At 45.3% G+C, this 24,823-nt stretch overlaps 1 protein-coding gene across 1 annotated transcript; it reads right to left on the reverse strand.

Annotated features, from left to right (window-relative positions):
- Positions 1–4,319: 4,319 nt before the first annotated feature.
- On the reverse strand, positions 4,320–24,614 carry LOC115206285 (IQ domain-containing protein K-like). The gene is made up of 9 exons (XM_029773062.1): positions 23,858–24,614; positions 23,629–23,756; positions 23,382–23,532; positions 22,857–22,954; positions 22,428–22,480; positions 22,083–22,160; positions 21,779–21,863; positions 8,141–8,255; positions 4,320–4,769 (listed from the first exon to the last, which is right to left on the reverse strand). Exons 1-9 carry the CDS (start codon positions 23,907–23,909, stop codon positions 4,459–4,461), a joined length of 1,071 nt encoding a protein of 356 aa, XP_029628922.1. The 5' UTR covers positions 23,910–24,614; the 3' UTR covers positions 4,320–4,458.
- Positions 24,615–24,823: the final 209 nt, after the last annotated feature.

A 24,823-nucleotide genomic window follows, 5' to 3' on the forward strand; every position in this document is an offset into this window, starting at 1 on the left:
GATGTCAGGGGATAGGGTCCAACACAGGCCAAAGGTCCAACACAGGCCAATAACCTGTTGGAGTTGCTTGTGACATCATCAGATTACCCAAATACTGTACCCCCTGCCAGTTTGTAAGGAAATCTATATGAAATGACTAAAGATCGAGATCTTCATGTCTGTGTTTATAAAGATGCTATGAACAAATTAGGGTGAGATTTTACACATACTACTGTTCCGTCAAGTTCGTTTTCCCCCCTTGGGCAGCCCCATTTGTAAACACCCCTCCTGTCTGGGTTTGACATGTCCTTGACTTGTCCACTCCTGAATTGGCTTGCCTTCACACTGTTCCATTCGGGGCATCCGACGGGGGTGGTATTGGTTTCCACAGCTGTGACTGTGCAGTGACGCAGCATGCCTATGTATAGAACTATGTTTCCCCTGATTAGAAGAACAAACAGTTAACTCTCAGTTTCTGTAACCGATTCAGGCAAACGTTCAATAAAGTGTCATGTTTGTAGTTAACGCCTTTCGATGGATCATGTTTTTATTTCTAAACAAGAACAGGCCCACTGGAACTCTGTCCCAAGGTGTCCCCAATGGCACCCTATTCCCTACATAGAGGTCTGGTCAAAAGTAGTGCACTATATATAGAATAGGGTGCGGGTGCCATTTGGGACACAGCCGTGGTAATTTACGACCACTATAGAGTCCATAGTGAATTACTGGGACCCTAAAGTGACAGGTATCAAGACTGATTCGTCCATTGCTCCTTACTCTCTGTTCCAGACATTGAACATGGAAGGGTTAAAGCTGTTCAGTTGGTTTGTCAAGACGTCACTGGGAGGTGACAATGACAGATATATAGGCCAAATTGAAATACAGATCTTCAGAGTAGTGCAGTAGTACCCTCCACCCTTTCATATCCCCAGTATAGAAGGACTAATATCCATAATAGTTGAGGCCCTGATTAGAAGAAGAAAAAAGTTTCCTAGTTTGTGACCGATCCCCAAGATGTCATAGCCTGGTCTGTATATGCTTCCGCCTTCTCCCCAGACTACTCCCCAGCCAGAGTTACCTTCTACCCAAACTACTCCCCAGCCAGAGTTACCTTCTCCCCAGACTACTCCTCAGCCAGAGTTCCCTTCTCCCCAGACTACTCCCCAGCCAGAGTTACCTTCTCCCCAGACTACTCCCCAGCCAGAGTTACCTTCTACCCAAACTACTCCTCAGCCAGAGTTCCCTTCTCCCAGACTACTCCTCAGCCAGAGTTACCTTCACCCCAGACTACTCCTCAGCCAGAGTTACCTTCTCCCCAGACTACTCCTCAGCCAGAGTTACCTTCTCCCCAGACTACTCCCCAGCCAGAGTTACCTTCTCCCCAGACTACTCCTCAGCCAGAGTTACCTTCTCCCCAGACTACTCCTCAGCCAGAGTTACCTTCTCCCCAGACTACTCCCCAGCCCGAGTTACCTTCTCCCCAGTGCATGCAGTAACATTGAAACTAGTAGAGCAGTCCTGCTACCTGCTGGGCTAATGCTACCTGCTGGGCTAATGCTACCTACCCACTGCTATGTGATCCAGTTCCACCATGCAACAAGACCCACTGCTTCCGGCCAGCCAGCCAAGCTCTACTGTGGAGTGCTGGTTGCTCAGCCCTATCAAATGTCCTCGAAATGAAATGAGCTGTTTTATCGCCTCACCCTAAGCCAGTGGCAGCTGTGCCCCGGGCATCCAATTACCTACTGACTGAGATACATCTCTCTCCCTTCGCTGGCCTGGGCCTTCTGGGGGCTGCTGCGTCAGGATTGGCCCAGCAGCTGTCCATCACAGGGCCGACCCGCTGTTCTGCTCTGTGATTTGGTCCAATTGAAAACTGTGAGGCCTTCTTGAGCAGGGTCTCTGCAGGTAAGTCCCTCAGACATATAACAGTGGATATAATGCCAAAACACTGAATTGCACTCTCAAAACCACTGGAATGTCAATGGTCTCTAAAAGGTCCACGAGGGAGTAAAGTACAGCACACTCTATCTTGTCATTTTCAGTGTTTTATTGCTGTCCTGTTTATCAGCTTGCTTTCAGTCACTGAGAGATCACTCTTCTCAGATCTCACTTTCTCTTCCCATCAACAGGGTCATTCAGCTTCCTGACTTGCAGGACACAAGGCTAAGGTGGAAAAATAATGTGCTATTCTGTTCATCTGCTCTTATCTCTTTCTCTGCCCTAAATTCCTGTTTTGAGTGGGAACATTTGTCTGTTTCATGAGCCGAAGCATTATTATCACCCTGTTCGTGGAAAAAGGAAGTGACAAATACAGGAAATATTTGTACCTTTCTATGCGCTATGGAGGAGAGGTGATTAGAAGCAAAGCTACCAGAGTGTCTAGTCATCTTTACAGTACGTATCGATACGGTTTCTAATATTAGTGTGTAACCTACGCTCTTCATCAGTAGTGTGTCAGTAATAGTGTGTAAAAGTGTATTCTCTGAGGTGGTGATGTTGATATAACATTGATGATGTACATGTCATTCTCTGCCGTAGCACCCTATTCCCTGTAAGGTGTATTACGTTTGACCAGTTGGCGTAGTCGGCAAGATCCCTAGCCACACAAACAATATGGAGGGACAGGTAGTTGGTCAAGTAGTGCACTATATAGGGCAGGCCCAATCCTAGAACACGAAACATTTCTGGTTTTAGTTTCTACCTGGTAGTTTGTTGCACACACCTGGTGTCCCAGGTCTGAATTAGTCCTGAAAACCAGAAGTACAGTGCCTAGCAAAAGTATTCATTCCCCTTGGAGTTTTTCCTATTTTGTTGCATTACAACCTGTAATATGAATTTATTTTTATTTGTATTTCATGTAATGGACATACACAATATAGTCCAAATTGGTGAAGTAAAATTTAAAAAATTACTTGTTTCAACAACAACAACAACAAAAAACCTGCAAAAGTGGTGCGTGCATATGTACTCACCCCCTTCACTATGAAGCCCCTAAATATGATCTGGTGCAACCAATTACCTTCAGAAGTCACATAATTAGTTAAATAAAGTCCACCTGTGTGCAATCTAAGTGTCACATCATCTGTCACATGATTTCAGAATATGTTCTGAAAGGCCACAGTCTGCAACACCACTAAGCAAGGGGCACCACCAAGCAAGAGACACAATGAAGGCCAAGGAGCTCTCCAAAAAAAGTTGTGGAGATGTACAGAACAGAGTTCGGTTGTAAAAAATATCAGAAACTTTGAACATCCCAGGGAGCACCATTAAATCCATTATATAAAAAAATGAAAGAATATGGCACCACAGCAAACCTGCCAAGAGAGGGCCACCCACCAAAACTCACGGACCAGGCAAGGAGGGCATTAATCAGAGAGGCAACAAAGAGACCAAAGATAACCCTGAAGGAGCTGCAAAGCTCCACAGCGGAGATTGGAGTATCTGTCCATAGGACTACTTTAAGCCTGCACTCCACAGAGCTGGGCTTTATGGAAGAGTTTCCAGAAAAAAGCCATTGCTTAAAGAGAAAAATAAGCAAACACGTTTGGTGTTCGCCAAAAGGCATGTGGGAGACTCTCCAAACATATGGAAGAAGGTACTCTGGTCAGGTGAGACTAAAATTGAGCTTTTTGGCCATCAAGGAAAACGCTATGTCTGGTGCAATCCCAACACCTCTCATCACACCGAGAACACCATCCCCAGAGTGAAGCACGGTGGTGGCAGCATCATGCTGTGGGGATGTTTGTCATCGGCAGGGACTGGGAAACTGGTCAGAATTGAAGGAATGATGGATGGCGCTAAATAGAAAGTATTTCTTGAGGGTAACCTGTTTCAGTCTTCCAGAGATTTGAGACTGGGACAGAGGTTCACCTTCCACAGGACAATGACCCTAAGCATACTGCTAAAGCAACACTCGAGTGGTTTAAGGGGAAACATTTAAATGTCTTGGAATGGCTTAGTCAAAGCCCAGACCTCAATCCAATTGAGAATCTGTGGTATGACTAAAAGATTGCTGTACACCAGCGGAACCCATCCAACTTGAAAGAGCTGGAGCAGTTTTGCCTTGAAGAATGGGGGAAAAAAACAGTGGCTGGATGTGCCAAGCTTATAGAGACATACCCCAAGAGACTTGCAGCTGTAATTGCTGCAAAAGGCAGGTCTAGAAAGTATTGACTTTGGGGAGGTGAATAATTATGCACGCTCAAGTTTATTTGTGTTATTTCTTGTTTGTTTCAGAATAAAAAATATTTTGCATCTTCAAAGTGGTAGGCATGTTGTGTAAATCAAATGATACAAACCCCCTAAAAAATCAATTTTAATTCCAGGATGTAAGGCAACAAAATAGGAAAAATGCCAAAGGGGTGAATACTTTTGCAAGCCACTGTATTTCAACCCTCCAGGACCAGGATTTGGCAGCTCCGGTATAAGGAATAGGGTGCCATTTGGGACACACATTGCCTCAGCCTCTATGGCCTTTCAGTGGCTCCCTAAGGATGGGGAAAAGGTATCCATAGCGGTGGCTAAAGCCGCAACGGCAGCAGCAGCAGCCTCGGGCAGGGTCAGTGAGTCAGTTAGTGTCCTCTCCTCCCTGGTCAGCTCCTCTACTCCCTGCAGGCTGGGGGTCAGCGACTCGGTGCTCTCAGGACTCATCTGGGAGGTGGGGGTGTGGACCACGGTGCTCTGGGGGGTGGGGGAGACCACCTGGATGGACACGTCTGAGTTGGAGTACCCACCGCCGGGCTGAGGGGTGGTGGAGTCCTCCCTGAGGTCATTGAGGGCCGAACTCACTAGGGAAGAATAAAACAAAATAAACCAAACATACAGTTTATCCCCAAACACACACACACACACACACACACACACACACACACACACACACACACACACACACACACACACACACACACACACACACACACACACACACACACACACACACACACACACACACGATTCAGAGGTTTGTAGACTAGCTCATGGTGACAGCTGCCAGGCCTGTTCTATTGTTAGCCTCAGTAATAGACAATAGACGTGACATCATAGATGCAAAGCTTTCTTGAATAGAATTGAGTTCTTTATATTTGACCAGTTACAATACTCAAACAAAGAGAGAGAGAAAAACACATTTGTGTTGTAGACGTCACTGACACAATGTTGTGTATGATGGTTTGCTATGTTTACACTGGTTAATGACGGTGTTTGGGGTCAATTTCAATTCAATCAAGTAAACAGGAAGCAAATGAAAATGTTACCCAAAAAAGTATTGAAAAATGTTTTATTTCGAATTGGAATATCAGTTTACATCCTGAATTTAAATGGAATTGACCCCAACCCTGTTGTTGAGTTATCGAGCTATGGGATAGCTAGCTTTATGTTGTCGTGTTCACTGAACCGTCATCAGAGATACATTCCTCACATGATACACGAGGTCAAGGACACGAGGAGATAGATTAATGTGGTGCTGAGCTCTGCACCTGTCAGCTGACACTTGACCTGACCTGTGGCGGCCATGTCTGAGAACCCTGTCGAGACCAAGAGATGAGACCGCCTCAGTATGAATGATTTTCCTGCTTGTTTCCAGTGCTTATGTTTCAGAATGTCTTTAAGTCAATTTCCAGTGATAAGTCATTTCTAGGGCTTATGTTTCAGACGGTGAAGTTTTTAAAGTCATTTCCATAACCACCATAACCATTTTGTGTATGTGTGTGTGTGGAACGAACAGCTGACTGGTAGGGCATTTCCGTGGTAACATGGACTCTTTACAACCTGATGAAACTTTGTTGTTCCTTGCTGAAACAAGCAAGGTGTTGTAGCAAACAAGTCCCCCTCACTGCAGCAACAGCCCATGCGGTCAGGAGCGGAGTAGAGGAGAACATGTGCTATTCAAATGATTATAACGTGACCACGGCCATTTGGCTGACCAATAACCCTCATCCAACATTCCATGACCGTCACAGCCCTAATGGCGAGGTCATTAAATGTTTCAGGCTATGAGGTTTTTAGGCCATTTCCAGTGCTTGTGTTTCAGCCTGTGAAGTGTGTAATGGTGAATGGGTATGGTATGGTACTGGGTCAGATGAGATCAGCCTGGCAGCAGCAGCTGTATCACACAGTTACCATTTATTTTCTCCTTTCATGTCTCCCTCTTCCTCTCTCTCCCATCTCAATTTCTCTTTTTTCCTCTGCCTCTCTTTCAGGTCTTTCTCTCTCTCTTCTCCATCTCTCTCACACTCCCCCTCTTCTCTCTCTGTCCTGTGGTTTGTGTCATTCGTCACTCTGCACTGTGTGCTGCTCTGCTCTCGGTTCATTACGCCCAAAAACAACAAACAAACTGCAACTTCAGCAAAAACAGCCCAGCAACGTCTCTCTCTGTCTCTACCATCTACCCCTTCCTCCCATCTTTCTATATGCATCTCTCTGTCTCTCTCACACACAAGTACTGTACAATGCTGTGGTGCTGATGTTGAGAGAGGGCTCTCCATTGAGAACGCAGTAGTCAGGTGCTTATGTTGAAGAGGTAGAGAGGTCTGCATTGACAACACAATAGTCAGGTATAGAGAGAAGTTCCTCTCCACTGAGAATACTGTATTCAGGTGCTGCTGTTGAGAGGTAGAGAGTAGAGAGAGGTTTCCATTGACAACAGGTGCTGATGCTGAGAGATAGAGAGGTCCCTCTCCATCTCTATTGAGAACATAAGGTCAGGTGTGTTTCTGTGCTCCCACAGCCCCCCCAGGCCCCCTGCTGGAATGTCAGGTCAGAACTCGCTTCACGCAGCAGGAGTGTCATGTACCAGGAAGTGTAAGAATGTTCGCTGCTCCACAGCTATTTGGATGTGTGTGGTGTGTGTGCCTTTGTTGTTTTGGAATGCGTGCCTCAATGTAGTGGTCATGTGGAAAAGACCGATGTGTGTGTGTGAGTGTAGTGTTTGTGTGTCTAAAACGTGCTATGTGAAGGGCTGTTAAAACATCTGCCTGTGTGTATGTATGTTTAAGCATATCTGATGGTATGTATGTAAGTATGTATGTATGTATGTATGTATGTATGTATGTATGTATGTATGTATGTATGTATGTATGTATGTATGTATGTATGTATGTATGTATGTATGTATGTATGTATGTATGTGACGGAGATATTCTGTGCATGTATGTGCATTGTAATCTGTGCTTCTGTATGTATTGAGCATGTGGTTATGTTTGTGCATATTTGTAAAGTGTGTGTGTGTGTGGTCAAGGACGTAGTTGTGTTGTTCTCCCAGGAATGCCAGCCAGTCAGCCATTAAGGGCTCAGGGTTTTCTCTCTGGAATAGGGCCTACATTCCCAGCTGCTCTACACTATATATATATATATATATATATATATATATATATATATATATATATATATATATATATATATATATATATATATATATATATATATACACACACACACACACACACACACACACACACACACACACACACACACACACACACACGCGCACATGCTGACATTTTCATCTCCCTCTCCATCTCTTTCTGAAGATGTGTGCAGTCCCCCTCCCCTCCCTCTGTGTCACACAAAGACATCCTGAACCCTGCAGACATTTTCTCTTCTGTCTCCTTCACTTCCCATATTTCTTCCCCCTCCCTCTCCTGCCCTCATTCTCTCCCTCTCCTTCCCTCTCTCTCGCTCTCTCCTCAGCAGCAACTCCATTCAGATTAAACAACAGCTTACCTGACGGTTACTTGTAGTTATAGCCTACTCCTTCTCATTTAACTAACTTAATTTTGTCATTTTAATTCCATGTTGCATTGATTAGAGATCTCCCACGTTGCTTACTACACATGGAGCCACTGACTGTAGACGGTGCCACTTTGATTGGCCGACAATAACAAACACATGAAACCCGTGTAGGCTACTATGGTATGTACTTTATGTCAATAAAACTACATTCAAAAGATAATTCAATAAAATTAAGTATTTCAAATGTCATGGCATATCCTTGTGTGTAGCAATGTCAGATAGACAATTACATTTAGACAAAGCCTTTTCATTGTTAAAATTGACAAAAAATGGAATATCTGAATAACCGTGCCCATCCCTACCTGATTTACTCAAGTGTTTCCATTATTTTGTCAGTTACCTGTGTGTGTGTGTGTGTGTGTTCACTCACCCCGGCTCTCCTGGTGAGCCCAGAAATCTTGGACTGTTTTGGTGATGTCACGGTTATCCTCTCTAAGCTCCCTCTGCCACTGGCGCAGCTCCTGCACATCTGCACGGGCCCGCACCTACACACACGCACACACACACACACACACACACACACACACACACACACACACACACACACACACACACACACACAGTCAGAAACAGTTGTAATGACTATTCTTGTGTTTGACCTTGATTGAATCCACATTGTCAATCAAACTAAAACAGGAAGTGTCCTCCAGATGGTCCAGATCCTCTCTGGTAGAATCCTACTGTGTTTTAATCTGAAGCAGCTGGAGGAGAAACACACTGGGCTGGCACACCTGAATATAGATTCCTTCCTCCAGAATACCATATAGCAGTGTGTGTGTGTGTGTGTGTGTGTGTGTGTGTGTACTGTACGCTGCAGGCAATAGGATGGGTAGTTTAACAGTACTAACTTTCATGCGGATTCCTGTGTTGATAAAACAATGTGTTTGGCAGTAAACCAGGTCTTTCAGCTATTGTATGTTGATGATCATGTGGATAATAATGCAGATGATAATGTGGATGGTGGGACTAAATCCAGAATACTGAGAGAGCATGTTTTTCCTGGAGCCTTTCCGAGGTCTTTCCCTGTGTTTCTGTGTGGCCTCAAAGCTTTCAACAAGATTCCAAATAGCTGCTGCAGGGTAGCTGAATAGAACATGTCCCTGAATCCTCCTCTCTCCCAGCCCCCCTCTTTCCTACACTCTGACTAGATCTTTATGTCTCAGAGTCCCTCTTCACCCGTTTCCTCCTGCTCTCCATTCTCCTCTCACCCCTCCTACTGTCTGTCTGTCTGTCTGTCTGTCTGTCTGTCTGTCTGTCTGTCTGTCTGTCTGTCTGTCTGTCTGTCTGTCTGTCTGTCTGTCTGTCTGTCTGTCTTTTTCTTAATGTCTTCTTTCTATCACACACACTCCTGTTTGCCACTCTCTTACCTCCTCTCCTTCTTCCCATCTGTCCTTTTCTTTTATACCATTCTCCTTCCTCTCCTCCTTCTCTCTCTCCCACCTTTCCTCTCTCTTCTCCACCTCACTTCTTGCCTCTCCCTCATTTCACCCTTCCCCCTTGCTCCCATTTCTATCTCCCTCTCCCCAGTGTGTCCCTTTTACATCTCTCCCCTCCTCCCATCATCCCTCCTTTCACTCTCTCTACCCTCCCCTCTCTCTACTTCTTTGCCTCCTCTCACCCTCCCACCCCTTGCTCCCATTCCTTCATCTCACTCCTGTTCCTCAGCCTCCCCTCCTCCCGGTCTCTCCCCTCCTCCATCTCTCTCCCCAGTATAGCCTTAGTTAGTGGTTAGTCGTAGCTAGCTGCAGTCTAAATGTGAGTGTGTGGCTGTGAAAGTGGGCCTGTTACGTAAGGCCGTACCATGGCATTGGGGTGGAGGGGAAACCATGGTTTATTCAGTGGGTGTCAGAACGCAGCACAACCCCTTCTGCTGACGGGAGATACCATAGAGATGGAAATGAGGGGTGAGGGTCAGAAGGGGGGCAGTCTGTCTTGTTTGTGTACGTGCGTGCGCCTGCGTGCTTGTTCATGTGTGTGTGTCGGTATGCCACTTGAGGAAGAAAGGGGATGGGTGATGGGAGTGTCTGTGTAAATCAATGCAGATAGCTAGTTAACCAGGGTGAGGTTTGTTATGGCTGAAGTGCATCATGGATTCAGTTTAGCACTGCATCATGTCTGTCTGTACACGTGTCTGTTTCATTACATACGGATGAGTGTTTTCGTGTGTCAAACCATTAGTGCGCCTTTCCTAATAATCTTTTGAGTATGTGTGTATTGTGTACTTCGGTGTGCACGTCAGGATGAATGTGTGTGTCTGTGTGTATTTTAGTTGAACACGTGAGCGAGTTGTCTCATCCCTTGGTATGTGTTACTGTGTGTATTTGAGTTGAACACGTGAGTGAGTTGTCCCTACCCTGGGTATGTGTGAAGGATGGGCATTTCAAACATGATTATATAAATGAGCGAGACAGCGTGCACACACACACACACACACACACAGCATAAGCACCAAAAGCACAGTGAGACCCCATCTAACTTAATCCCCACTGGCATCCTCGCTCCAAGTCAAAGTCTTCCCAAGAAAATCTGTTCACACACGTGCACACACACACACACACACACACACACACACACACACACACACACACACAGCATAAAACACACGCAAAACCACAAACACCCACATAAATACCTGACACAAAGATACGCAGATGCGCACACACACACACACACACACACACGCGCCTTCCAAGTATCATTCTCTCTGTCAGGTGGTCTAGCTGAGACAGAGCTCTTGTCCAAGTCTGTGGGAGAAAAGGGAGGAGAAGAGAGGAGAAGAATAAAGCGGAGAGGAAAGGGGGTTAGAGTGAGATCAGAGACTTTACTTCATCCTGAACACTGAAGCATGCATGAGAACACCAGCTGTTCCGGACGACTGTGTGATCATGCTTTCCATAGCCGACCTTTAAACAGGTCAACATTCACAAGGCCGCAGGGCAGACGGATTACCAGGGTGTGTACTCACAGCATGCGCAGACCAACTGGCAAGTGTCTTCACTGACATGTTCAACCTCTCCCTGACCCAGTCTGTACTACCAACATGTTTCAAGCAGACCACCATAGTCCCTGTGCCCAAGAATGCCAAGGTAACCTGCGTAAATGACTACCGCCCCGTAGCACACATGTCAGTAGTCATGAAGTGCTTTGAAAGGCTGGTCATAATGCCCACAAAGTTCATCACTAAGCTAAGGACCCTGGGACTAAACACCTCCCTCTGCAACTGGATCCTGTACTTCCTGACGGGCCGCCCCCAAGTGTTAAGGGTAGGTAACAACACATCTGCCACGCTGATCCTCAACACCGGGGCCCCTCAGGGTTACGTGCTTAGTCCCCTCCTGTACTCCCTGTTGACCCACGAATATGTGGCCAAGCGCGACTCCAACACCATCATTAGGTTTGCTGACAACGACAGTGGTAGGCCTGATCACCGACAACGATGAGACAGCCTATAGGGAGGAGGTCAGAGACCTGGCAGTGTGGTGCCAGGACAACAACCTCTCCATTAATGTGAGCAAGACAAAGGATCTGATCGTGGACTACAGGAAAAGGCGGGCCGAACAGGCCCCCATTAACATCAACGGGTTGAGAGTTTCAAGTTCCTTGGTGTCCACATCACCAACAAACTATCATGGTCCAAACACACCAAGACAGTCGTGAAGAGGGCACGTCAATGCCTTTTCCCAGACTGAAAAGATTTAGCATGGGTCCCCAGATTGTTATACAGCTGCACCATCGAGAGTGTCCTGGCCGGTTGTATCACTGCCTGGTATGACAATTGCTCGGCATCCGACCGTAAGGCGCTACAGAGGGTAGTGCGTACGGCCCAATACATCACTGGGGCCAAGCTTCCTGTCAGCCAGGACCTATATAATAGGCTGTGTCAAAGGAAAGCCCAAAAAATTGTCAAAGACTCCAGTCACCCAAGTCATAGACTGTTTCCTCTGCTACTGCATGGCAAGTGGTACCAGAGCACCAAGTCTAGGTCCAAAAGGCTCCTGATCAGCTTCTACCCCCAAGCCATAAGACTGCTGAACAATTCATCAAATGGCCACCCGGACTAGTTACATATGTTTTTACACTGCTGCTATGCATAGTCAGTTATCTATGCATAGTCACTTTACCCCTACCTACATGTACATATTACCTCGACTAACCTGTACCCCCCCACATTGACTCGGTACAGGTACCCCCTGTACATAGCCTCGTTATTGTTATGTCATCTTATTGTGGTACTTTTTATTACATTTTTTACTTTAGTTGATTTAGCAAATATTTTCTGAACCCTATTTCTTGAACTGCACTGTTGGTTAAGGGCTTGTAAGTAAGCATTTCACGGTAAGGTCTACACCTGTTGTATTCGGTGCATGTGACAAATAAAATGTGATTTTATTTGATTCATCTACAGCAGAGCCGGGCCATGGAGGAATGTAGGGGTGGATGGAGAGGAGGAAGAACCACGCTCTGCCCCAGGGTACTGCACTTCCTGTGAGCCATACATGGTTCATCTAAGTGCCTTGTGGTTCCTCACTGCATCACTGGCTGTGTCTCAAACAGCACCCTATTCCCTATGTAGTGTGTACTATAAGCCTATAGGGTGTACTGCAAGCAGACACTATCACTCCCTCTGGATTGCCATTTAAAGGGAGGGATGGGTAGACACAGATTAGAAAAGTGTCCATTGTGGTTATTAGGCTAACTCAGCCCTTGTGTTCTTATTGTTCGCCCCTCATGTAGGCTTGTCTACCATTAGCTTTTCACTAGCTCACTGGTCTAATGCAAGTCAACTAACATCCCTCCAATCACTCATCTGGAATCAAAGACCTAGTTCTCTATGGGCAAAATCTCTCTCCAACAGCCTTGCCTCACATAGACATTGAATTGCTAGAACAGGCGTGGAGTCTTGACTTGAATGGGATGTCTGTTCTACAGATTTGATTTCTATGTTCCCACAGTTCTGTGAATTTATCACTGATAGTGGTGGCACCACTACCAGGCCATTCCAGGGCATGCAGGGATAATACTGGGGGTCACCCAAGCCTACACCCCACAGTCATACACAGGGCTCTATGCTGACCTTTTTTACAAGGAGCATGTGTGCGCCAAGTAAATTTGTTTAGGATCATACAAAAACATATTAGAGGTAACAAGCCGTTTTCTTTGTCATGAATCTGCGCTCAGTGTGTTCTCCATGGCACTCAGGTGCAGCCGTACAGTGAAGTAATTATTACAACAATTATCATCTGGGTGGTGTTTTTCTAGGCACACTGGTGCTCCTAAATTAAAATTCCAGGTCGCACAGCAAAATATTTAGGCGCATATGCAAGTAAAATGGTCGCACTGTAGAGCCCTGGCAAAGTAAGCATAGGGCACAGCAGTACCTAGCTACTCACAGTCTAAGTACAGAGAGAGGTAGATGACTATGGACTGGGCTGGGGTAGGCTAGGCTATAGGCTAGACTGACTATGGACTGGACTGGGGTAGGCTAGGTACTGAGTCCGTGCCTGTAAATCTCTGAGAGTGGGGTAGGCTAAACGGAGCAGAACCCTAGAGGCGTCTATCTATGACCATAAAATCCCTCTCTTTCTCTACATGGCCACACTATTGAGCACCATTGACTGTTTAATTGGAAAGCTATTTATTACTGGTCTCCTTTGGCCACAATACTGTTTAACTCACCATTGCAATGCCTTGAGTGGTCTGTGGTGGGTTTATGTACACATCTCTGTGGTGGGCTTATGTAGTATATCTCTGTGGTGGGTTTATGTAGTATATCTCTGTGGTGGGCTTATGTAGTATATCTCTGTGGTGGGTTTATGTAGTATATCTCTGTGGTGGGTTTATGTAGTATATCTCTGTGGTGGGCGTATGTAGTATATATCTGTGGTGGGCTTATGTAGTACATATATCTGTGGTGGGCTTATGTAGTATATCTTTGTGGTGGGTTTATGTAGTATATCTCTGTGGTGGGTTTATGTACACATCTCTGTGGTGGGTTTATGTACACATCTCTGTGGTGGGCTTATGTAGTATATCTCTGTGGTGGGTTTATGTAGTACATCTCTGTGGTAGGTTTGTGTAGTATATCTCTGTGGTGGGCTTATGTACACATCTCTGTGGTGGGTTTATGTACACATCTCTGTGGTGGGCTTATGTAGTATATCTCTGTGGTGGGTTTATGTAGTACATCTCTGTGGTAGGTTTGTGTAGTATATCTCTGTGGTGGGTATATGTAGTATATCTCTGTGGTGGGCTTATGTAGTATATATCTGTGGTGGGCTTATGTAGTATATATATCTGTGGTGGGCTTATGTAGTATATTTCTGTGGTGGGTTTAAGTAGTATATCTCTGTGGTGGGTTTATGTAGTACATCTCTGTGGTGGGTTTATGAAGTATCTCTCTGTGGTGGGTATATGTAGTATATCTCTGTGGTGGGCTTATGTAGTATATCTCTGTGGTGGGCTTATGTAGTATATCTCTGTGGTGGGCTTATGTAGTATATCTCTGTGGTGGGTATATGTAGTATATCTCTGTGGTGGGTTTATGTAGTACATCTCTGTGGTGGGTTTATGTAGTATATCTCTGTGGTGGGTTTATGTAGTATATCTCTGTGGTGGGCTTATGTAGTATATCTCTGTGGTGGGCTTATGTAGTATATCTCTGTGGTGGGTATATGTAGTATATCTCTGTGGTGGGTTTATGTAGTATATCTCTGTGGTGGGTTTATGTAGTATATCTCTGTGGTGGGTATATGTAGTATATCTCTGTGGTGGGTTTATGTAGTATATCTCTGTGGTGGGTTTATGTAGTATATCTCTGTGGTGGGTATATGAAGTATATCTCTGTGGTGGGTATATGTAGTATATCTCTGTGGTGGGTATATGTAGTATATCTCTGTGGTGGGTATATGTAGTATATCTCTGTGGTGGGTTTATGTAGTATATCTCTGTGGTGGGTTTATGTAGTATATCTCTGTGGTGGGCTTATGTAGTATATCTCTGTGGTGGGTTTATGTAGTATATCTCTGTGGTGGGTTTATGTAGTATATCTCTGTGGTGGGTTTATGTAGTACATCTCTGTGGTGGGTATATGTAGTATATCTCTGTGGTGGGTTTATGTAGTATATCTCTGTGGTGGGTTTATGTAGTACATCTCTGTGGTGGGTTTATGTAGTATATCTCTGTGGTGGGCTCCGTACCTTCAGGCTCTGATCAGGCCCTACACCCAAACAAGGGCACTGCGTTCATCCACCTCTGGCCTGCTCGCCTCCCTACCTCTGAGGAAGCACAGTTCCCGCTCAGCCCAGTCAAAACTGTTCGCTGCTCTGGCACCCCAATGGTGGAACAAGCTCCCCCACGACGCCAGGACAGCGGAGTCAATCACCACCTTCCGGAGACACCTGAAACCCCACCTCTATAAGGAATACCTGGGATAGGATAAAGTAATCCTTCTAACCCCCCCCCCCTTAAAAGATTTAGATGCACTATTGTAAAGTGGTTGTTCCACTGGATATCATAAGGTGAATGCACCAATTTGTAAGTCGCTCTGGATAAGAGCGTCTGCTAAATGACTTAAATGTTAAATGTAAATATATATCTGTGGTGGGCTTATGTAGTATATATATCTGTGGTGGGCTTATGTAGTATATTTCTGTGGTGGGCTTATGTAGTATATCTCTGTCAGTGGAGGCTGCTGAAGGGAGGACATGGCTTCCATATGGTTGATACCATTCCATTGACTCCATTCCAGACATTATTATGAGCCGTCCTCCCCTCAGCAGCCTCCACTGATCTTTGTTGTGGGCTTATGTAGTGCATCTGCTGGCTAAGGCTTCTGGATGGTTAGAGTAGGGTCATATTCATTAGGTCAAACCATAGCAAAACGTTTTGAAACGGAAGTTGAAAAACAAGCTTTTCTTATCGGGTGAGTGCAGGTAGTCCTTCCCTGTTTCAGTCCCTTTTCTTCTGTTTGGTGTCTGTTGAACATCCCCATTAGCTGTTGCGAAAGCTGCAACTATTCTTCCTGGGGTCCACACTAAACATGAAACATTACATAATACAGCTCAAGGACAGAACTACATAAAAAAAATGTAAAGGCACACGTAGCCTACATGTCAATAACATACACAAACTATCTAGGTCAAATAGGGGAGAGGCGTTGTGCTGGGAGGTGTTGCTTTATCTGTTTTTTCAAACCAGGTTTGCTGTTCATCTGAGCAATATGAGATGGAATGGATTTCCATGCAATAATGGCTCTATATAATACTGTATACTTTCTTGAATTTGTTCTGGATTTGGGGACTGTGAAAAGAGGAGTTTACACTTTGAAGTGTACCTCCAGTACTGTACTGCACTGTGCCTAGCAGGAGTTAAAGGATGGATGATTATGGCTAGCTGGGCTATGGCTACGGTGTGTTAGCTAAGTATATTACATAACATGTTGTGTCGTAGCATCTCTCTTTCTAGTGTTCAGCCTAGCATCTCCCTGTGCTGCTCAGAGAGACAAGAACATTGTCTGACCGGGTGCTCTGTGATATACTGGCTGCTATGTGATATACTGGCTGCTGTGTGATATACTGGCTGCTGTGTGATGTACTGGCTGCTGTGTGATATACTGGCTGCTGTGTGATATACTGGCTGCTGTGTGATATACTGGCTGCTGTGTGATATACTGGCTGCTGTGTGATGTACTGGCTGCTGTGTGATGTACTGGCTGCTGTGTGACATACTGGCTGCTGTGTGATGTACTGGCTGCTGTGTGATATACTGGCTGCTGTGTGATATACTGGCTGCTGTGTGATATACTGGCTGCTGTGTGATATACTGGCTGCTGTGTGATATACTGGCTGCTGTGTGATATACTGGCTGCTGTGTGATGTACTGGCTGCTGTGTGATATACTGGCTGCTGTGCGATATACTGGCTGCTGTGTGATATACGATATACTGGCTGCTGTGTGATATACTGGCTGCTGTGTGATATACTGGCTGCTGTGTGATATACTGGCTGCTGTGTGATGTACTGGCTGCTGTGTGATGTACTGGCTGCTGTGTGATGTATTGGCTGCTGTGTGATGTACTGGCTGCTGTGTGAAGTACTGGCTGCTGTGTGATGTACTGGCTGCTGTGTGATATACTGGCTGCTGTGTGATATACTGGCTGCTGTGTGATGTACTGGCTGCTGTGTGATATACTGGCTGCTGTGTGATATACGATATACTGGCTGCTGTGTGATATACTGGCTGCTGTGTGATATACTGGCTGCTGTGTGATATACGATATACTGGCTGCTGTGTGATATACTGGCTGCTGTGTGATATACGATATACTGGCTGCTGTGTGATATACTGGCTGCTGTGTGATATACTGGCTGCTGTGTGATATACTGGCTGCTGTGTGATATACGATATACTGGCTGCTGTGTGATATACTGGCTGCTGTGTGATATACTGGCTGCTGTGTGATGTACTGGCTGCTGTGTGATGTACTGGCTGCTGTGTGATGTACTGGCTGCTGTGTGATGTACTGGCTGCTGTGTGATGTATTGGCTGCTGTGTGATATACTGGCTGCTGTGTGATGTACTGGCTGCTGTGTGATGTACTGGCTGCTATGTGATGTACTGGCTGCTGTGTGATGTACTGGCTGCTGTGTGATGTACTGGCTGCTGTGTGATGTACTGGCTGCTGTGTGATGTACTGGCTGCTGTGTGATGTACTGGCTGCTGTGTGATATACTGGCTGCTGTGTGATATACTGGCTGCTGTGTGATATACGATATACTGGCTGCTGTGTGATATACTGGCTGCTGTGTGATATACTGGCTGCTGTGTGATATACTGGCTGCTGTGTGATATACGATATACTGGCTGCTGTGTGATATACTGGCTGCTGTGTGATGTACTGGCTGCTGTGTGATGTACTGGCTGCTGTGTGATGTACTGGCTGCTGTGTGATGTACTGGCTGCTGTGTGATGTACTGGCTGCTGTGTGATGTACTGGCTGCTGTGTGATATACTGGCTGCTGTGTGATATACTGGCTGCTGTGTGATATACTGGCTGATGTGTGATATACTGGCTGCTGTGTGATATACTGGCTGATGTGTGATGTACTGGCTGCTGTGTGATATACTGGCTGATGTGTGATATACTGGCTGCTGTGTGGCATCAACGTGTGTTTCTGAAGCTGACCGTTCATCCTTGGTAACAACTACACATATTGTCAATGAAAGAGGTGATTGAGGGAGGGGCACACACAAATGCACGTACACACGCACCCGCACACCCCTCCTCTGCAGTCAACGCTGCGTCAGGCAGGTTACATAACTCAGCCAAGTGAGTGAGAGAGAAAGAGAGAGATAGTAAGAGAGAGGGATGAGGCAGAGAAAGAGAGATATAGACGGAGGAAGGAGGGGAGGAACAGGAGAGTATGGTGTAGGGTGGATTGAATGAGAGAAGAAGAGAGATAGAGGAAGGGGGGAGGAACAGGAGAGTATGGTGTAAGGTAGAGAGGAAGAGAGAGATAGAGGAATGGGGGAGGAACAGGAGAGAGTATGGTGTAGGGGGGATTGAATGAGAGAGGTAGAGAAAGATAGAGGAAGGGGGAGGAACAGGAGAGTATGTTGTAGGGGGGACTGAATGAGAGAGGAAGAGAGAGATAGAGGAAGGGGGAGGAACAGGAGAGTATGGTGTAAGGGGGACTGAATGAGAGAGGAAGGATTAGGATGAGTATGATGGATAAAGGGCTAGAGGTGAGAACGAGAGGAAAATAGTATTGACGTCTACTGAAAAGCTTCACATACACTGTTTCCACCCCGCTGAGCCACACACACACACACACACTCCTCTGAAGCATGATGGCACTGTGCAGAGCATCAGAGCATCACACAGGCAGCTCTCTCAGTTCACAGTTGACTGTGTTTGTACATGCTGCTGCTGTCTCTGCTGGCTGTGGCTGCTTTGAGCCCCAGGTAACAAACCACTCAGGACATAGCCCAATGCCACTTCAGCACCAGCTTCAGGCCTATCATGACAGTCCTACAGGCCTACCTCCTCAGCCTTTGATACAGTCCAATACCTCAGCACCAGCACAGCCACCAGCCAAATCCCTATTTTTACATTTCATTTCATTTCAGTCATTTAGCAGATGCTCTAATCCAGAGCGACTTACACTAGTGAATGCATACATTTCATACAATTTCACAATTTTTTTCTGTGCTTATATATATATATATATATATATATATATATATATATATATATATATATATATATATTTCACAGAAAGAACAGTGGGAAAGTGTAGAGGGGGGTATCATAAAGTAGAATGTCTCAGACACTGAAGTGGCCGAGAGTGGGCTCAGTCCCCCTGACACCAGGGTATACAGTGCATTTAGAAAGTATTCAGACCCCTTGACTTTTTCCACATTTTTTTACGTGACAGCCTTTTCCCTCATCAATCTACACTTAATACCCCTTAATGACAAAGCAAAAACAAATTTTTTGAATTTTTTGTTAATTTATTACAAATATAAAACTGAAATTTCAGACCCTTTACTCAATACTTTGTTGAAGCACCTTTGGCAGTGATTACAGCCTTGAGTCATCTTGGTTATGACGCTACAAGCTTGGCACACCTGTACTTGGGGAGTTTCTCCCATTCTTCTGTGCAGATCCTCTCAAGCTCTGTCAGCTCTGTCAAATACTCTCAAGCTCGCACAGATATTTTCAGGTCTCTCCAGAGATGTTAGATCGGGTTCAAGTCCGGCCTCTGGCTGGGCCACTCAAAGCCACTCCTGCGTCGTCTTGGCGGTGTGCTTAGGGTTGTTTTCCTGTTGGAAGGTGAACCTTCGCCCCAGTCTGAGGTCCTGAGCGCTCTGGAGCAGGTTTTCATCAAGGATCTCTGTGTACTTTGCTCCATTCATCTTTGCCTCAATCTTGACTAGTCTCCCAGTCCCTGCAGCTGAAAAACATCCCCACAGCATGATGCTGCCACCACCATGCTTCACCGTAGGGATGGTGCCAGGTTTCCTTCAGACGTGACGTTTGGCATTAAGGCCAATGAGTTCAATCCTGTTTCTCATGGTCTGAGAGTCTTTATGTGCCTTTTGACAAACTCCAAGCTGGCTGTCTTGTGCCTTTTACTGAGGAGTGGCTTCCATCTGGCGACTCTACCATAAAGTGGCCAGATGGTGGAGTCCTGCAGAGATGGTTGTCCTTCTGGAAGGTTCTCCCATCTCCACAGAGGAACTCTAGAGCTCTGTCAGTGACCATCAAGTTCTTGGTCACCTCCCTGACCAAGGCCCTTCTCCCCCGATTGCTCAGTTTGGCCGGGCGGTCAGCTCTAGGAAGAGTCTTGGGGGTTTCAAACTTCTTCCATTTAAGAATGATGGAGGCCACTGTGTTCTTGGGGACCTTCAATGCTGCCTCGATACAATCCTGTCTCGAAGCTCTATGGACAATTCCTTCAACGTCATGGCTTGGTTTTTGCTCTGACATACACTGTCAACTATGGGACCTTATATAGACAGGTGTGTGCCTTTCCAAATCATGTCCAATCAATCAAGCAAGTGGACTCCAATCAAGTTGTAGAAACATCTCAAGGATGATCAATGGAAACAGGATGCACCTGAGCTCGATTTTGAGTCTCATAGCAAAGAGTCTGAATACTTATGTAAATAACGTATTTATGTTTACTAAAAACCTGTTTTCGCTTTGTCATTATGGGGTATTGTGTGTAGATTTTAGAAAAAGGCTGTTACGTAACAAAATGTGGAAAAAGTCAAGGGGTTTGAATACTTTCCGAAGGCACTGTATGTGAGTTGGGAGGGCTAACCACTACGCCCTAGTTAAGATCTAGTCACAGATCCCCATTATCCACAGACACAACATGGCTGTACATTAAACAGCCAGCCCCTCAGACCCAGTTCTGGGCTGGCCCAAGCCCCAAAAACAGCACTAACAGTGTTCCTCTCCTTCACTCCCTCTCTAATCACCCCTGAAAAAGCCTTTTAGCAGAGCCTTCCAAGCCATCTCTCTCCACTCCATCCCTAAACTTCTAGTGGGGAGAGTCTGCTGTGCTATCCCTCGCCCTATTGAACCTTACCTCAGTCAGAGCAGGATAAACACAGGGAGTCAATGAGAGAGGACAGGCTCACTACCGCCACCTTCTGTTCAGGAGAGGAATTACAACCAATTACAGTGCGAGATAACACAAGAGATCCAATACTGCCTACCTCTGGCCAGACTGGTCGAACAGGACACACTCTGCATGCTCTGCTCTGCCCACCCCAGTGCTTCTTCAAGCCCACTTGAGCAGAGCCTGTTTGGACATGACAGCTCTAAACCACAGCTGGCATCATCCATCCTTAATCATTTACACTGACAATGAAGAGATTTTGGGCTGGATTTTTCTAAGCTATCACAGAGTCGCAGGGATGAGAAGAAAAAGAGCTGTTTTGGTGTTTGTGTGTAAAAAAGGGGTCATTTGTGGTTACATCATAAACAGACAACAATAGTGTCTAGTAGATAGACGAGACAGAGACTTGTCTGATTAGAAGTGTGTCTATGGTTGGGTGTGTGTGTGAGTTTACATTTTTTGTAATTTATGAGACGCTCTTAACCAGAGCAACTTACAGCAATTAGTGTCTATATTTATCCAGAACAGAGCACTCAAGAACACCGACACAGGAAGGAATTAGGCAGTGCATCACTGATGACATAATCACACTGTAGCCAGAAAATAATGGGATTACACAATATATTTGTTTCATATGGGGTCACTGGCCAGCTCCTGAAAATACAAACGCCTGAACACAATAATACACACACATGCATGCACGTAAAAGAACACACATAAGCATGCACGCTTACGCACTAACAAACACACAGCAAAATAGGGGACAGTGAAGCATTTAACCCTTTACACACCGTGCATTGACACCATTTAAAAATGGTACAATACTATTTCTCATCTAAAATAACAGTGACCTTTAATTTACTGTCAACAACACTCACGGTATAGCCCCGCCAGAAGGACTGGATGAGAACAGCAGCCTGCTGGTCTGACAGCAGTAGGGAGAGAGGGATGGGAGGCCTGGGACTGGGAGAGGGAGGGAGAAGAGAGGATGGAGAGAGGAGAGGGCAGCATGTGAGTCACCTCTGTTCATAAGAGCAGCATCAGCCTAAGGTGCAAGTTTGTGTCACTGTGTGTGTGTGGGTGTGTGTGTACATGCATACATATTCTGTGTGATTTCTGAGATGACTTTCTTGCTCTGTGTTATGTTTGCGTATACACTTTATTAAGTCTCCTGCAACTCACTGTATCCTGAGCCAGTCCTTGACAAATGGGATCTCATGGAAGTCCACAGGGGCCTGTCCCTGCCGGCGGGGGTTCCGACTGCAGTGAGAGAGAAGAAAAGGCTTTGGAACAGACCGTAGCAGACAGAATATTAAGCTCAGTTTCACACAAAGACAAACTACAGTCATAGTTGCGTAACACCAATCCATTTTTAGACACAGAGCTTCTTTTTTTTTAAATGGTAAAAGCAATAGCTTAGCACTCAGAAGATAAAGAGGTGGCAGAAAGTTCAGAGACATTGTCAAAGCTTTTTACTAAATCAACTGAGAATGGAAGAGAGCAAAGGGGGCATGCAGGCAGACTTACTTGTACAGCCACTCAGTTAGGAAGTCACAAGCGTTGAATGCTGTTCTTTTTCTCTTAAACAGGTAAAAGGGTCACAGTGTTACTGTAGTGTAATAATCTGCAGAGCTCTACAGAAGTAGGCTACAGTATAATCATCATTATCATAGTATAATCAGTGCTTGAAGTCGGATTAAATGAGTCCTAGTACTAGTTTTGGGTGTCGGGATTCATCACATGTCAGAGACAATATTTCAGAAGAGGTGATCATACATCATGTCACTCTATAATTCAAAGTTGTTTATGTAGTAGTCAGGGGAAGCAAACTATTAAAATACTGTAGTGTATTGTAGTTTGGTGGTCTGTAGTGTTCTGCAGGGCCACATTGATATCTAGTAAATTGCCATTATATCATGTTAGTGTTATTGTGTGATATAGGCCTAATGCCAGTACCTCCAGGCAGTGTTGTCTCTGGGCCTCTCTCAGCATGGCCTCCAGTCCAGGCAGTAGCACTGGGAACACGGACCCCTCCAGGAACTGGGTGATTGGGCCTGGGGCAGACATGGGAATGGATCAACACAAGTGGGGTAAGAGGGGCCTTTCTGCCATGCAAGGGAACATTTCACTCCAAATGTAGCCTAAAACACTGTCATGGTACTATTACTGGGGAGTAAATGTAGCCTAAAACACTGTTATGGTACTATTACTGGGGAGTAAAATCGAGACAGACTTGAAACATTGTTATCCTCTACTGTGCTTAGAGAGCTAATTAAACAGGAAAGTATTGTTCCTGATAAAAGCATAGATTATGTGTAGCGATTGAGGGGGGAAAGCTGTACCGGGTCTTGCACCAGAAACACTGAGGCTACAGGACACTAGCCTACTTCCTGTGCCATAAACTTCAAGACCTCTTGGCAGAGGCAATAGTATGTTTAGCACATACAAAGAAGCTACAGTTTTAAGTAGTTTGAAACTCACGTTGATGGAGCTGGGGAGTGGATGCAGGGTGTGTGGTCAGAGGCTGTCTGTGACAGAAGGATGGAGGTTTGTCCAAGGCAGAGTATCCAGCAAGGGCAGGGTGGCTCAGAAGAGGGTCAACATGCTTCACAGGATCATCATCCACAGCAACCTAGAAAGCCATACAGCACCATGTAGACAAACATATCGTTTTATTTTTACAAATGAATTGTATTTGCTGAAGTGCAATTATTGTTGGCCGCCTTACCTTAGCAGCCATGAGCCCATAGAAGACAGGAGAGTGCTTGCTGGCGCTGTACTGGGAGACATGAGTGCTCACTGAACCACTGTCTGTCCAAGCAGCGCTGGGTGGACTGGGCTGCTCCGACTCATATTCTGGTTGCACACAACAATGAAAACGAAATATGTGTGCCTATTTTAGTCGACAACATGCATACCGGTATTTACAATTAACTCTCAAGCGAAGCATACCTTACCTTCACAGACTTGTTGCCACAATGATTTCTTAGCCCCAATCATTTTTGCCATTCTGAGGCAGTTGCTAAGAACGCATTGTTGGTTGTCAAGGAAAACGTATGTTCGTACTTCCGTTTTTTTTTTTTTATTACGAAGAATATCTTGGATGAAGTACACATTTCTCTTAGCCCAAAAAAACAAATTTTAAACACAATTAGAAAATATGTATAATGGCACAAGTCTTTAAAAGAAACCAATAGCAAACAAGCAGGGACTGTTCCTATATTTTTTTTTAATCCCACGTCAGCCACTGGAGGGCAGCAGCTACAGCTGACTCAGACAGACGGAACCAAAGAGGGAGTTTTATTACGCTGGCTCGGGTTGAATCATCAACCGGGCGAAAGCGGGGAGGGAGGCGCGCGATCACAAATCAAACAGTAATCTGAGCCGTTCAGTCATGTTGTCAACCAGGCAGCACGGTGCATCGTCCAGAAACATACATTTTCCATAAAATACGTTTGAATTTTCTAACTAGTTTTCATTGGGAAAGCAGATAAAGCATTTTTATCAAAAGCAATCGATTTTGCTTGTGAAAAACTAAATCCTACTCATCAGTCTACGTGCTTAGTTACATTACTTTTGTTTTGAGCCGACTTTGCCGTCGGCCATAACCGGGCACCATGCCCGGGAGGCAGCCCGATTCCAAATCGAATGCAATCAACGCTAAACAGATTGAATCGTGGCATGCCCGAGGCATTAATAAAGCTTCCTCATTCCTGCGTATGATCTACTGCTCTGTATTTTGACCAATGAAGCTTATAATAACTTGGTTATATCAAAGGCAGTTTGAATTACGATTCATGTGGTGAGCGTATAAGTTTATAATACACAAAAATTGTGATCAGAAGAAAAGCCCTCAAACTCAACTCTGGACCTCAAAGCCAGTTCCTCTGCATTTTTTTTCTCCATCAGGGACTGATTTAGAC

Source organism: Salmo trutta, chromosome 1 (genome assembly GCF_901001165.1).
Source record: "Salmo trutta chromosome 1, fSalTru1.1, whole genome shotgun sequence".
In the NCBI taxonomy this organism is placed as follows: Eukaryota; Metazoa; Chordata; class Actinopteri; order Salmoniformes; family Salmonidae; genus Salmo; species Salmo trutta.